Source organism: Cheilinus undulatus, linkage group 2 (assembly GCF_018320785.1).
Source record: "Cheilinus undulatus linkage group 2, ASM1832078v1, whole genome shotgun sequence".
NCBI classification, from domain to species: domain Eukaryota; kingdom Metazoa; phylum Chordata; class Actinopteri; order Labriformes; family Labridae; genus Cheilinus; species Cheilinus undulatus.
The window spans coordinates 22,877,714-22,894,453 of NC_054866.1; the positions used below are offsets into that span (position 1 = coordinate 22,877,714).

At 39.6% G+C, this 16,740-nt stretch overlaps 1 protein-coding gene across 2 annotated transcripts in view; it reads left to right on the forward strand.

Moving 5' to 3' along the window:
- fat3a (FAT atypical cadherin 3a) overlaps nucleotides 1–16,740 on the forward strand; it is a 173,228-nt gene that overhangs the window by 82,749 nt on the left and 73,739 nt on the right. For both annotated transcript variants that reach the window (XM_041812243.1, XM_041812250.1), the window contains exon 6: nucleotides 8,626–8,765. In XM_041812243.1, coding sequence (XP_041668177.1) covers nucleotides 8,626–8,765 — 140 coding nt within the window. The remainder of the gene's footprint in view (nucleotides 1–8,625; nucleotides 8,766–16,740) is intronic.

Genomic DNA, 16,740 nt, shown 5'->3' on the forward strand with positions numbered 1-16,740 from the left:
GACACATCATCCAGTTCTGAGAAAATTTCTGCTATAGCCACAGCCAAGCTAATCGCTACACCAGCAGCCATGCTTACTAGCTTGCAGTACAACTAAACCATACCTTTAGCTACTGCTTTGTTGTCCTCAAATGATGCTGATTGGTCCAATCATTTTCAGACTGGACACAAACATTTCAGACTGATGCTTTACAGTCTGGGTGATTTTACCATGGCTTCTATAAGTGGAGGACAATGACTGACCTGAAGCAGAAGCAGCATACTAGTGACTGATTCTTATAGGCCAACCATTGAAAGGGACACATTTTGGTTCAGTTTGATTCATAATGCTGATGTGCTTAGTATTTATTGGATGACAGTTCAGTTACATTCAACTAGTTTGGTAGACAATACTTTTGTGAACAAGTGTTTTGATTCTCTGACGTGATCACTTTCCAGGCTTTGAAAGAGACATAAAGGTCTAATGGAAAGTGGTTTTGATCTGGATACATAGTTTTGGGTTTGAACAGTAATCAGCAGTTTGAGGTTTAGTGTGCTATCCAAAGACATGATGCAACTTAAACTGCCAAAGCTGAGGACTGAATTACCGACCCTCAGATAGAGACGGCCGCTCTACCACTGACCCTTAGCCACATGATCAGGAAAAGAATGTATAAAACATCATCTAAGAGCCAAACTGGCTGAAGTGTGGTTTTCATCTGCCTCTGTGAACATTTTCTCTCTTCTCTTGGTCTGTCAATGTTTCACTCTCTCTAACATTTTCATTAGGGTGAACTAATGATCCTAATTCATCAAATGCTCAGAGTGAGAAACATTAAAACAATCACAGACAATCAACATCGAGAATAAAGAGTTTAAATGAGACAATGACAGAAACAATGACAAATCATTACAGCAGCATCATAGATATCATTTTATAGCACAATAAGGACTCTGCAGCATAGTGAGGATTTAATCAGCTCTGTTTCAATAATGATGTAATGAAATGAAACTGTGCAGCAGAGCAACAAGCAGGAGAGAAACTCATGCTATTTATGCAGAGACAATAGTAGAGACATAAAGAAGAAATATAAATTTGTGCTGCCTTACTTGCAATGAATGATAAACAGCTATAAAATAAGACACCCGTCAGAAATGATGTTTGAATAAAACAGCATTAAACCTTCTTATAGCCTACTTGCTTATTGAACAGTTCACGTTCAGACTGAATAATATATTTGTCACGCTCCAGTGTTTCAGATCATTAAACAAATTTCAACATAACCCGAGTAAACAAAAGAACCCAGAAGAACATCTGAAGAAAGGCAGGCCTCACTAAACTCAGTTTTGGTGTTCATGATTAAGACTTATTACCAGTTATCACAATCACTTGTTGCAGTTGTTGCTTCCAAAGGTGGCACAACCAGTTATTAGGTTTAGGGGGCAATTACTTCTTCACATAAGGCCAGGTAGGTTTGGATATCTTCTTTCCCTTTATAAAGGAAGTCATAATTTTAAAAATGCATTTTTTATTTACTCAAGTTATCTTTGTCCAATACTAAAATTTGTTTGATGATCTTAAACATTTAAGCGGACAAATTTAAAAAAAAAAAAAAAAAAAAAAAAAAAAAAAAAGGAAGAAGAAGATGAAGTCAGGACGGGGCAAATACTTTTTCACAGCACTGTAGAGATCAGCTTTTCTTTTTGGGCTTATGTTTAAACCACAAATTATGTATTAAGATAGACAGAAAAACAGCTGCCTGGGAGTGAAGCTAGAATAGTTAGAGCTCCCTCTGCTGTCTGGTTGCAGTATCAGTCATTAGCTTTCTTCCTTCATGTGACCAGATGAAATATAAAGTTTTTTAAAAATAGCAAAGTGATGCTAAGGAGATGGGTAAGTCACTAGTGGGTCTAAAAACTGTGCTGCTCTAGCTACTGTAGCTAACTTTTCATTATTTTGCTGTGCCTGCTTCTTCCTCATTCCTCATTTGTTGGTTGTCTGATATCATTAAGCAATCTACAACCTACATTGGCAGGTAAATACTGTCCCATGTGATTTCCTTTTTTTTTCTGTTCAGTGGTATTCATTGTGTGACTATTGCTACCCCCCTGAACAGGAGAGATTCAGCCATAAAATACATCAGCAACAGGTTGCACCACTCATGCATTAGTTCAACAGTCACCAGGTTCAGGAGTTCAAACCCTACTAGCACTTCAGTCAGGAGCAACTAGTAAATTAATCAAAGATAAATATTTCTTTCACAAAGATGTGATACTGAGTCAGTGTCAGAGAATCTTTGGTACTTGAACTCTACAAGGAGACAGGGTGATTGAAGGGTGTCTGCCTTAAACTGTTAGACCTACTCCCTCATGGAGTCCAGACACAGGTGGTGGAAGTGTTGAAGGATGGTGCCATGGATGGTGCCATGTGGGACTGATGAAACTACATAGGAATATGTTCGACTGAATGATGGCTGAAAGGTCATCTGAGCTGATAGGAAGGATAAGGTGATGAATCTGTGAGGTGTTGACCCGTTGATGTCATCTGATACAGATGGGACTGACCACACTGGGGTAGACCAGACGATGGCTGGTGAGGCTGTAAAACTGCAAAGACAAGTGATGGGGGGATTGCATGCAGTGATGTTATGAACAAACTGGTGGAGGAAATATGATGGGCTAACACTGGGGGAATGTGGCAGTGCTGTTGGATAGAGCTAGACAGGTGAGGTGAACAGTCAATGATGATATGGAGAAGAGTCAAAATGAAGGAGTGCATGCAATTTTAAATTCGAATGAACAATGCTACCAGTATGACTTGACTTTTGACAGAGCTACTTAAAATTTCTTTTTACTAGCTGGGATGGTCCAAATGTGTAGCCTTGCAAAGCAGATGGATTGGCCAGAGTCCACACCCGTCATCAGGAACTCCATCTTGCAAAGCTCCAGTCTTCAACATTTGTGCCAGACCCAAAAATGGTTCTGACCAATCAGTGTTATTTTAGGAGAATGAGGAGGTAGCTACGGGAGGGGTTTAATTGTACTGAGTGGATAGCAATGGCTACCACTTATGTAGCAGTTAGCTCGAATGTAACTATACTATTAAGGCAGTTTTATCAGACCTGGATCATGTTTCTCTACTAAATAAAAAGCAAAGAACATCACTGAAAGCTCATGACAGAAAAAGTGTTTTCAATTTTCTGCCCTCCTGCTTTTGCATGGGTTTAAGAGAGTTACAGTGTTGGGTAGTGGGGGGTTGTTGTTGTACAACACTGCTGTTGGGGTGATTAGTGCTGATGTAGTCACAGTGGCAGTTTTATCAGAACTAGACCACATTTCAATCAAAACAAGAGCAGAGCACACTGATAGCTTTTCATGACAGAAAAGATATACCTTTATATTTGCAGTTGAAAATATTTTCATTTTGTGAAATCAAGTCCGTTGTAGGGAAAACATCTTATCTGAGACAGGATTTAGGTTAGTTTTAATGTAATGGGCTACTGGTTAAGATGGTAACTAAACATTGACTACAATTAAGTTAGAGCTTAAACATGCACATAGCTGATGCAACAGGCCACAGATGTCAAAATCACTCTGCCCTCTATTCATCAGCTTGTCCTCTTGTCCTCCTACTCCATCCTGTCTGTCTGTCTACTTGCCTGTCTCTCTCTCCTCTCACCTGTCTGACCTCTCTCTCCTCTCACCTGTCTGACCTTTCTCTCCTCTCTCTCCTTAATGCTTCTCTCCTGGAAGGCTCCAGGTCTTTCCGTGAGATGTTCTATATTCTGCAGACGTGTGGCAGGAACTGTTCTTCAGAAGGTATCTCGCTTCCTACTTCCTCTCTCCTGCTCTGCCTCCTTTCCTTCCTTCCTTCCTTCCCTTTCTCCTTCCTTCCTTTTTTTCCTTTTCTGTTGAGGCTCATCGACGCTCATCTCATCAGTGCTGCTGATGCCTTCCTGTGACTGGATGGCTAAAGGAATTTAACTACACCAAACTGAACCTGTGTATGTGTGTATGTGCGTGTGTGTGCGTGTGGTACACATTAACTCTGAAACAGAGGTTAATTGAAGGGATGGAGCTTTGGTAAAAAGGTATCACAACCTTTTTATCTGCTCCCATGGCAACAGCCTCCCAGGTTACTGCGGTGACAGCTCTATCTAATGACCTGCTGTTAGCAGCACCTGTACACACATTTCTTATGTTAACAACACACACCTCTGTAGCACTTAAGCAAAGCAGCTTCACACATACACACACATCTCCCACTTTCAACAGAACCATTAAACACAGTGACAGAGACACAACTCAACCTCCAGTTCCAGGAAATACACAGCACCCTGCATAAAATAAACACAGAACACTGTAGATCCAGGAAATACACTGTACCCTGTGTTGAATAACACAAAACACTGTAAATCCAGGAAATACACTGTACCCTGTTTTAAATAAATACAAAACAATGTAGATCCAGGAAATACACAGTACCATGCATTAAATGAATACAAAACGCAGTGACACAAGCCATGAGGGGTTTTCTCATTCTCAAAACTGACTGCAGTGCTGTGAAGTGAACATCTTTCTTCCTTTAACATCAACTCCTGTTATGTCAGATGGGGGTTGGAAAGTGAAGAACCACTGGTTAGGAATCAATGAGAACAGAAGAAAATTGGTACAATAAAGCTCTAAATGTAACTACACACTACAATTATCATTACAAGATATCTACATACATTAGAAATGATCCCTGAATGACCCATTGTTTCCATGCCAAGCCACATGTAGCGAGTCATGAGAAGTCGTATACTGAGCTAAAAGGCTAGCTATACCTCTTTTAACAGTGACTGAGCAACGACGTGTTGTTCATGAATGAAACAGTTCTACTAAATGGCTCTTATATTTGAACAACAAGAAATGGCCTCTGTTTTAGAACAAGCTGTTTTCAGTTCTTGTTGTCATCTTATACACATTTAAAGGTCACATATTTTCCCCTGTTAAGAAAAGTTTATATTGGTCTCAGAGGTCCCCAAAACATGACTGTGAAGTTTGTTGCTGAAAAAAACCCACTCCAGTATTGGATTTTTGCATGTCTAAAAAAACCTGTTTCAGCCCTGCTCAGACCAAGTGGTTTCTGTCTGTCGCTTTAAATATTACTGAGCCATCTGACTCCGCCACTGACTACACCCCTCTCAGGACATGGATGTGGCGTAATGGATATGAATCTCCTGATACACCTCTCAGCTGAAAAGAGGATCAGGAGAGGAGGGCAGAATGTTCTTCCAGGTTGGGATGGCCATTTCAAAAGTGCAAAATATATTTCACAAATCACAAATAACTTTCACAAAACACAAATACATTTCAGAGAACACAAATAAATTTCACAGAAAAAAAAATACAATTCACAGAACAAAAATAAATTTCACAAAACACAAACACATTTCACAGAACACAAATGAATTTCACAGAACACAAATACATTTCCCAGAGCACGAATATATTTCAGGAAACCGGAAAGGGTAGGACCCTGGTACTTGTCTTTGATTAGACGAAACCCAAGTAATGTCTTGTTTCCAGCGGATACCATAATAGCGATATAGCGTGAAGTTTAAAGTGTTTACCAGGATGGAAGAGGACATTCAGCTGATATATCACACATCGTGTGATTCTTGAAATGCTCTCTGCGTGTCATGAATACACATGATTGTGTCACTCTTGAATGTCATTTCCAGTATGTCAGGTCCCAGCAGCTCTGATAATATTTCCCTCCTAATGATATTTAATGAAGAATATCCACTGCCTCTCCTGGTCTGAGGTCTTTTACATGAGCTTTAAGGTTTCCAATCAGGATTGGGTAAAATTCCTTTTTTGATACTATCATCCTCTCCCTGAATTATACCAGGGTATACAGTGTTACCGCCAAGTGTTAACATTATAATCAAACTATACACTTGTCGGGTGGACGCAAGCACAGCGAGCAGAGCGTACCTACCCCGGCGTTTCATGAAATCATTCATCAAAATGCTTCGAGTCTAAAAAAAAAAAAAAAAAAAACGTGTAAGGAAAGGTTTGCAGAAGCACTGGAGGGATTTGTAGTCGAATTGTTCTTTACAATATCTAACTTAATGAAAATAAACTACGTTCACTCTGTTCCTCTCTGTTTTTTGCACGTATTATGCTCTTTTCATTCCTCTTCCCTTCCCTTGTCCCCGATTTAATATGAGAAATGATAACCATTATCATAAAGAATCTGGGAATGTGATTTTTTTTCTTGTGCTTTCAGACCGATAGCCTAAAGATAGGCCTTTATTTATTTCTGCGTTGTGCGGAGATCTCCGTCCAGCCACGGTTTCACTTCACAGCAAGCTTATAAAACATGAGAAACGTCAGCACCTAAAAATACCAGGGTCCTACCCTTTCCAGTTTCCTGAAATATATTTCGTTCTCCAATATATTCACGCTCTGGGAAATGTATTTTATGTTTTGCAAAATGTGTATTTGTTCTGTGAAATATTTTTGTGTTTTGTGAAATTTATTTGTGTTTTGTGAAATATATTTTGTGCTTCTGAAATATTTATTCCTATTGGCCCTCAGGGCCACCGTAACAGACTGATGCCCCGTTGCAACGAGCAAGACTGGATAGAATCAGCTGTTGAAACACAAGCAAGATCAAGGTTCACTGTGACAAAATGAACTGGCATGGTGGAAACAGACACGTGTCCAGGCTTTAGAGTTATTTTTATTTTAGAGTTATTTTCATCCATGTCTGCTACGGTTTTTCTAGGAACTCAATGAATAAGATAAAACTTTGGCATTTAAACAATGCTTCTCTAAGTATGAATCGCTGCATGTGACTGACTAGGTTCATTGGCCAAAAAATGGAAAAATATTATTATGTATTAACATGTATGTCAAATGTATGTGCTGAAGCTATACTTGCTAGGTTGGTCCAATGAAGCTGTTAAGTTATTAAGCTACTTATTGGGCAGAATACTGTTACATGGCACAGCACCTCATCAAAAATATATGAAATAGACTATTATAGGTTATTTTCAATCAACATTGGTACACAATCTCTAATATATAGATCCTACAAATAGTGCAGCCCCACTAACACAATCCTTCCCTCACCAGTGGTGGATTTTCCTGAATACTTCCTGCTGTGTTTTCACGTCAGCTCACCCTGACAGCACATGTAAAGTTTACCAGGTTGCTGCCAGAATAATTCTGGGTATAACCAGTGTAAAAAAAATCTCTGTTCACACACACACATGCATACAAGGTTAGTGTTGTTGGTGTTGCTTGCATGGCCAGTGCGCTTGCTTCCTGGTGTTGCTGTGATCCTGTGTAGTTGTTGTTTGTGTTTGGGGGGGTGTGAGTGTAATTAGTCTGTGTGCAGAGTGTATGTGTAATTTATATGACTTTACATTTGGGTATTTTAATACACTTTATGAACAAAAGTATTTGGCCACACCTGTTGATTATTGAATTCAGGTGTTTCAATTAGACCTGGAGCCATAGGTGTACAAAATTCGCCTAGTGATGCAATCTCTGCTTGCAAGCGTTTGTAAGACAAAATAGGTTGGATATTCCAGAGTCAAATAGAAGAGGTATTATTAGAAAGTGAAAGCATTTAGGAACGACAACAACTCAAACTTGAAATGGAAGACCATGTTAAAAAATAACGAAGCAGGGTCAATGCCTGCGAAGGCGCAGTGTTGAAGAGTTGTGAACTTCCACTGGCATTACTGTAGGCAGAAAAACTGTGTGGCAGGAGCTGTATGGAATGGGTTTCCATGGCTGAGCAGCTTCATGAAGGCCTCACCTCACCAAGTCCAGCGGCAAGCGTCAGATGGAGTTGTGTAAAGCACACTGATACAGGACTGCGGAGCAGTGGAAACGTTTTCTGTGGAGTGCCCAATCACATCTCTCTGTTTGCCAGGGTGAGTCTGAGCTTGGCAGATGCCAGGAGAACGTTGGCTGCCTGATGGTATGGGTTTGTTTTTCAGGGTTTTGGCTAGGCCCCTTATCTCCAATGTAGTGTAATCATAATTCTTCAGCATACCAAGACATTTTGGACAGTGCTATGCTTCAACTATGTGGCAGCAGTTCGGGGAAGGCCCTTTTCTGTTCCAGCATGACTGTACCCCAGTGCACAAAGCAAGAACTGTAAAGACATGGTTTGATGAGTCTGGTGTGAAGGAACTTAACCTCAGCCCTGACTTCAACCCCACTCAGCACCTTTCTGATGACCTGGAACAGAGAAGTCGAGCCAGGCCTTCTTGTCCAACATTAGTCCATGACTGTTCTACAGAATGAATGGGCACAAATTCCCACAGAGATACCCCAAAATCTTGTGGAAAGCCTTCCAAGAAGAGTGGAAGCTGCCATAGCTGCAAAAGGGGACCAACATATTCAAGTACATGTTTTTAATACAATGTCGTTACAGTCCCTGTTGGTATAATGGTCAGGTGGCCAAATACTTTTGTCCATATACTGTATTTATGAGGGCATTCAGCAGGCATACTACATGACTGAAACCATCACCCAATACACCTGTCTGCTGCATGTGTTTACATATTCATCCTGACTGTAGAGCCTAAGAGAATGAGGGTATGTGCCTCATGCTGTGCTCCTCCTTCATCCTGAGCAGGTGGAAACACGGACAGTGTGTTTGATGTGGAGAAAGCTGTGGGAACCATCATCATCGCCAAACCTCTGGATGCTGAGCAGCGTGGCTTCTACAACCTGACAGTGCAGGCAACTGATGGGACCAACACTGCCCATACGCAGGTAACATACACCTCTTACACGATGGTAGCCTACACCTGAAACCCTCTTACACAGCGGTAACCAACACCTGTAACATGTCCTGCACCACAGCTTTGAAAATGAAACAGGCTTGGTGACAAGTTTTCACATCTAGGACTTGTTGGTGTTTGTGAGTGGGCTAGTCTTGTTTATAAAAACACATAAATCATCATAGAATACCACTACTTACAGCATGTAAAAGTGTGTTTTTGTAATTTTAACATTTTTTTGAGAATACTGAATGTGTGGATGGGATTATTTTTAGAAAACTGAGATTTTATCCTCTGTTTTCAAAAATGCCTGCCTACATGTGGACATTGGCCAAAGACCCAAACTAAGACACATGAATATTTGCATTCTGTGTTGTCTCAGCAGCTTTGATATCCATTATCCCACGTTTACACATCATCTGCTTATCATTCAACGTTCCTCTTAAGCACTGTTTTCCCCTGCCAACTATTCCCTGTATCTGTCACCTTCAAGCCTTCTCTCTCTATGATGGTTTTTGAATGTTTCCATAATATTCTGCTGTAAATGGTCAATTTTAGTTGAACAAGCAAATCCATGAAGAAGGAAAAATTCATTATCATACCATGTGAGAAAGTGTAGATCTTATTAAGATTTCTCTCATCTGTCATATAAAATGCAATCTAAAATTTAAGAAAAACTGACTACAAGGTATGAGACCGTTTAGGACATGTTATGGCCTTTGATCAGTGATACTCAATGCTCTTGAGCCACATGTGACCCTTAAGTGATGACATGTGGCTCTTTTAAGTCATTAAATCATTAAAAAATGGCAATTTTGACCTCAGAAATGATCCGTTGCAAGTCACATCAGTCAGCTTGTTTCCCACACTTATAAAGTAGGCTTTAAATGTAAAATTAAATTTTCAACCTTTATGTTTTGTATGTATTTTCCTTGTGTGCAAGAAAGAACATGCAAGATAAAAATCACTGAAACTTGAGAAAAGTAGAAAAACATGTTCTGAACTTGATTTTGTACTTTTGTTTTACTGCAGTGATTTAAAGGAGATATTTGTGTTGGCTGACGTCTCAACTAGCATTTGTGCGTAGGAACAGATTTTTAATGCATTTATTTTCATTAATATGACTTTTTTTTTTGTTTTTTTTTATGTAAAATTTAAAAGCAAACTAAAATTAAAGAGAGAATGCTCTTTTACTTTTAAGCCTTGTGATGATTTTTTAAATTTGATTTTTATTTTCTTGTTCTTGTCTTGGTTTGTCTCTGTCTCGACTTGGTCTTGACCCAAAAAGTCTTGGTTTTGGATAGTGTGGTCCTGACTACAACACTAATCTTTAATATTAACTTTATTTAGCTAACCTTTTGAAATAAATTAGTTATTATTACATATAGATTAGCTGGTATTTTAACAAATAAGAAGAATGTAAAATAATCAAAACTATCATCTGATGAAGTTGACATCGGGGAAAAAAACGGAGGCTTAAACAAGCTTTTTAACCCTAATAATAATCTTTATTGACTATAGATTACGAAAAAATATGAAAATGAAAGGTGAAACCAAACTCTCTGCACACTCTGATTAATGTATAAACAGAAATATTTTGGTAACTAATGGATACACACACCCCGGTTTAGATTGTGGCTCTTGTAAGGGATTTTTTCAATAATTTAGCTCTTTGGTTATGCAGGATTGAGTACCACTGCCTTTAAGAATTCAATCCACTTTTTTATACAAATACCAAATTGATACACAGTGACAAAAACAGAAAAAAACACAAAACACTGTAGAGATAAAAATGCAAAAAAACCCAAAACAAAACAAAAGAAAAAAACAACACACAAGTACAGAAGAACCAATAAATCAATAAAAATATTTTCTCAATGTATAATAAAAGCATATAAACATAGTAAAGTTGTAAAAGATGAGAGTGATCAAGAAAAGACAGACACACAACTGTCATGCTGAGTTTAAAGCCCATGAATAAGATGGTTTCAGGATGTGATTTAGAAGTTGTTAAGGCGGGGGAAATTTGGTTTTAGGGGTTGTTTGTTCCATAATTTTCTACAGAGAGGAAACCCAGGGCAGGTAAATTTGGGACAGGAAAAAAGGCACTGAAAACACACCATCATGTAGCTGCAGACTATTTTACACTATAATTGAATCCCAATTTATGATGAGGGAGGTTTCCTCTTCAATACACTAATATAGATCAGAGTACATGAAGGAATACAGGCATAAACTTACAACAAAGGCAATTCAATTATAGCCCTTATGATGAACCCACACAGTCTGCTGCTCTCTCTGCTGCCATCCAATATGAAAACCTTCCTTGTAATGCAGAAATATGACCTAAGAGCACTTTAAAGTGACCCAGATGTCTTTCTTTTATAAGCACATGTTAACTCAGGTACCTTTAGGGCTTGTGCTCATAAAGTGTGCCTTTCTGACCACCAGTGGGTTTTTTTTCAGTTTCTCACAAAAAGCTGTGTTTGCAGCAGCATGCAGGAAAAGTACAGTGACCAGCATCATTTTTCAGAGTACTCTGTCTTTTTGGTGTGGCTGCTCTGAGCTCTCGTGGTTAAGAACCCCCAAACTTTTCAAAAAGCACTGATGCCAGCACTCCTGTTCTTTTCAGATGACCATGCAGAGCTCATAGGCTGCTCCACCCTGCTGCACAAACAACTCCACCAACTAAGCTCTGTGACTGTAAGGGACACAGTTTAAGCCCAAGCAGAGGCAGAGGTTGTTATCAAACCTATCCATTTAGAGTAAGGAAGGCAGAGCCTCTGGTTCACATTCGCACTTAATAAAATCTGTTTCCTTAAACCAAAAGAGAAGAAGACTTGCATAGACTTGAATACCCCACTTAAGAGCCTTTTTTACCAGTTTTTATCATATCTGGGAAATAGTATTTACATGCACATTGACTGGATCTGGGTCAATTTTGGTGTGATATTGCTCAGACATCCAGCTTCTGAGGTAAATGAAATGCAGCATAAGTCCCTGTCTTTTCCACAGCCATGTCTGTTATGCTGATGCATCATTTGGCAAAGGTCATGCCTGCTCAAACAACAGGTAGATGTCTGAAAACAGGGTGAGGCTAGGTGTAGGTTGCAGTCATATGATCTTTTTTTGCTGTGCTTCAAATAGCGCCAAACGATTTTGGCCATTTCTCACTCACACATTCACCCCAGGAAAACACAACTAGCAGGTAAATAATAACAAACATTCCATGTCAGCTGGGGCCCTTAGACAGGCCTATCTTCTGCTCATATATTTCCTTTATTATAGTCAGGGAAGGCACATCAGAAAGGCATTAGTAAGGATGCTGTTCGAAAGTTGCAAAGGAACTACATGCCTTTAAGTTGGGGATTCTGCTTGAGGTTCTGCTCTCACTGTGTGTGCAGTCACATGACCAAAATGTTAAACTTGCCATAAATCCATCTGACCAGTTGGGAGCAGTTGTTTGGGCCACTGTTAAACATTGTACACCACATGACAAATAACGCACGATCTGGTTTAAAGCCTGCTTGACTTCCAAGTGAGTCGTGTTACTCAAAATTTGTGTCTGCATTGGTTGAACTGCCCAGCTTAAGGTGTGTACATGCTCCAGTTTATTTCAGGGTTCTTTAAGTAGCAAAATCAGGTTTCTCAAATTAAAATCAGAATATGGTTAGAGTACTGTATGTTAGGTTTTCATAATTGCTAAGACATATTTCCTAAATGCAGATGCACTGTGCTTAAACTTTGTTTAACTTCTGCCACCAGAGGTTACCACTCCGTCTCACATGTGAATCAGAGTGAAAAATGTGTTTCAGAGATGTGATTGTGTTCAGAGTTTTGCAAAAAAGAGGGAAGGAGTTTTGCAAATCACATCTATCTAGTCAGTGGTGATTTTTTCTATTTTAATAAAACTAGATCGTAAACTTAAGAATGATCAAACTAAATTAGAGAGGCAAGGTGCAGATAGGGTCTCTATTAAAATGCAGAGAATATAATATTTACATGTTAAAATGAAAAATATTTAATGTTATGTTTAATGTAATGACTAAAGGAAGAACCCATCAGTTGAATAAGCATGTATAATACAGTACAAGATGATTCAATAGGAATAGGGTATTAATTAGATGGCATTTAAATGGCATTTATTACACCACAAGTTACACAACTGAGTTTACAGATATGTGCACAAAGGATATACAACAAAAGGCAGTTGTACTTTGTGTACTTCAGAATCTGAAAGACCTGTTCCTCTTTTGAACAATGTAAATGAATAAGCTGATTGCTAAAAATGCTTTTCACACTGTGCAGAGCGACAACACAACAAAAGACTCAGCCTTCTGAATACGTCTGTTGAATAAGCAAATATTAATTCACGATATTTTTTAATAGGGTTTATTTTAGGGTTGTTGTTTTTTTTTTACATTAAAGGGATATTTCAACATTTTGGCTAATTCACCCATTGCCATGATTCCTATAGTCTACATAATAGGTTCTTTTCCTTCATTTGTCGGTGCAAGCTGTTTTTAGATCTGGGGGGACCGATATACCAGCTTCACAGCTAACGCTATGGAAGCAGACGGTATTTTTTTGCTTTCCCTCATCAAATTCATCAAATACACAACCCCAAAATGCTCTCGTGGACAAGTTGTGACCTGTACATACACCAGGCTATGAAATAATCATGGAACATTATGAGACAGAGATGTTTTAAAGTTGAATGCAAAGCTGGAACTACACTCCAGACACGGCTGCTGCACTGTGTCACTCCACCAAGTGGTTTACTCAAGAAATAGTTCTGAGGGGGAGCAGGTGACCTAGTGGTTAAAGGCGCTCCCCATGTACGCGGGCGGCCCGGGTTTGAATCCAGCCTGAGGCCCTTCACCGCATGTCTCTTCCCCACTCTTGATCCTGCTTTCAACTCTATCCACTGTCCTCAATCTAATAAAGGCCCAAAAATACATCTTAAAAAAAAAAGAAAGAATTCAGAGTAATTGCTTCATTTCTCATAATTTTACATAATTATACGTTATTATTTCATTGCGTGGTGAATGTGCAGGTCACAACTTGTCCACAAGAGCATTTTGGAGTTGTTGAATTGTGTATTTGATGAGGTTGATGAGGGAAAGCAAAAAAATACCGTCTGCTTCCATCGCGTTAGCTGTGCAGCTGGTATTTCAGTCCCCCCAGATCTAGAAACAGCTTGCACCGACAACTTAAGGAAACGGACCTATTACTTAAACTACAGGCATTATGGCAATGGACGAATTTGCCAAAATGTTAAAGTATCCCTTTAAGAATGTGGGTGAACCGGAGCTCCCGGAGAAAACCCGTCCTGCACTGTCTATCATAGCAGTTCAGAGGTGCAAAATGGTGTGTGTGGTTGGACTGTGTATGACAGTAAGTCTGAATGAGCTCCTGTGCTTTGTTGGTTTTGCATGATGCCATTGTTATTTATAGCTGGAAAATAGATTGGCCTTGTTCTGGAGCTTTTGACGAGGTCTTCTGACATCTGGCTCAACTGGTTGAATGAGGGTAAATGAGTTGACAATGAAGACCTGTTGGAAACATTAGTGTTTCCTGATGCATATCCTCTGATTGCAGGCTGCCTGCATGCTTGGCCTGTTTGACTAATGGAATTGCTATCATAGTCTTCCTGCAGTCTGCACACCAGTGGCGGTTTGATACGCAGAGGCCCAAAGGGGACTTTGCTGATGACTCTGGGTTCTGCCGGAGGCTTTGGGACAAGTACGCATCCTTCAGCCGAGGAGTCCTTCAGAACAGTGGGATTGTTATACGTCGTCCACTGCAGTGATGAACATTGTTCCTCTTTGGTCTCACCTCTTCTGAATGAGGTAAAAGGCCGATCTTCCAGCTGTTCTTCTGCGTCATCTTTGTACTCTATGCCAAATTGTTCATCATCAAGGCGGTTGCTCTGCAGGTATTCATTCTTCCTGAGTCTTTCCATCCTGTCCCTATCGTACTGTTTTGCTCTTTGCCTCCGGTTTATCTGAAGTTGAAGGGCATGATCACTTGCCTGCCTCTGCTCCAACTCCAGCTTAAACTTTTTGTCATGCCTCAGTGTTTCACACTCAGAGACAAATGCTCTCAGTTTTTTCCTCTTGTCCTCAGAAAATGCCGATGGGATCTTGTCATCAATCTGCTGGGGATCATCTTGGATGTAGAATTGTCTGAGTTTGAGGAATTTGCTCCTGAGTGCAACTGGTTTTTCGATAAAGGGCATGCATGCCTTCAGGTCTTCTTTGAAACAACGCTGATGCATTATCAGTTTGTCCACTGTGACCTGAAGCTGCTTGTTTTGTTTCTGGCTCTCCCCCAGTTCTCCTTCCAGCTGTTTTATGGTGTCCTTTAGGCGGCTGCTTTCCAAGACCGCCCCATGAAGTGCTGGTGTGATCCTTGCCAGCTCCTTATCTTTTTCTTCCCCTTTCTCCCTCAGATGTTGGCACTTTGCCTTTGCATGTGATAACTCAAGATGCAGCGAGGCATTGTCTCTCTTCTGTTTCTCCAGAGCCTCTTTCTTAACCACTCTGATTTCCTCTTTCATTTTTTTGACACTGCCATTCAAAGTTGACACCTCATGGTTCAACTTCTCCTTCTCTTTCTTCAGAGCTTCATACTCATTCAAAAGATTTTTGTGATCTGCCTGCAGGTGCTGGTGAGCCAGCTGTAGCCTTGTGAAGTCCTTGAGAAGCTCCTCTTCCTTGAGACCACCTGGGCTTTTCAGAATTCTACCTAAAGGCGCCCAGTGGTAAATTTTCTCACTCTCAGATGGGTGGGAAATTCTTACTTCTTTTTTTTTTCGAGCAGACATTTTTGTTTCTGTTTCTGTTGAATCTGTTAAAAACTTCCTTCAACAGCTGTTGGGTATAACAGTGACTGTATGATAAAGAACAGGGTCACCTACAGACTCAATGAAGTTTATGTACACTTCAGGTTGGGCTGTGATATCATAACCTTCCAATCCTTTGATCCTTTGATGTCAGCTTTGGCTCCGCCCACTCTGGGCTTTGGTTCTGAAGGGAAATCCCCTAGTCAGATCCCCATAAACATTCTGAAAAATCCCCTATGCTTTAAAGGTGCAGTGTGTAAAACTGAATATCAACATCTAGAAGTGGGTTCTAGATTGCATTTCTCTGCTGGAAACTGTGGCAACCAGTTGAATTTTAATGTGCATCTGTAATGTGAATACAATACAATACAATAACTTTATTTATCCTTTTTTCCTCTATGTTACCATGGAAACGTGTAAAAATCCAAGATGGCGGCATCCATGGAGGGACCCTCCCTATGTATGAATTAAAGGTTTATTCTGAGTTGTTTTTTTTTTTTTTTCAAAATAGCTATTTTTGAATTTAGATGACTAAACACTTATTTAGATAGACCTTCTTACAAATGTTTTGCTTTATTTTACCAAGTTTGTTCAGCTAAATGCTACCAGGCTAAATATTACACACTGCACCTTTAATGGAAGAGCTAAGGTAATGAAGTACTCATGTCTATAAAACATTTAATTAAAACAGCATTTGAAAATGGAGAAAAGGGCAAGGGGTTGTAAATATTTCTTTAGAAGGAGGAAGGAACTACATATCCCACTGTCCTTTGTGATTCATTGTTTTAACTGTTAACTCTTTATGTGGCAAGGATCCATATATGGTCACTTCCTTTGTGGCCTCCCCCCAGTTCTCTGCAATAGAGTAGAATCAGTATGGCTATGTCCAAAAAGCACTCCCCATTCAATACGCCATTTTGTAGTGGTGTTCAAATTCTTCATATTCACTATATTCACTACATAGTACACTCATTCTTTCCCAAAATGCATTTTGAAAAGTAGTGATCAACCAATGCTCACTAGCCCAGCAATATTTACCAACGTGCATCGTGGTTGCTGCTCTCAAACATGATGGCAAACGAGAGGAGCGCAGAAACACATTTAAAAACTTTAATACTTT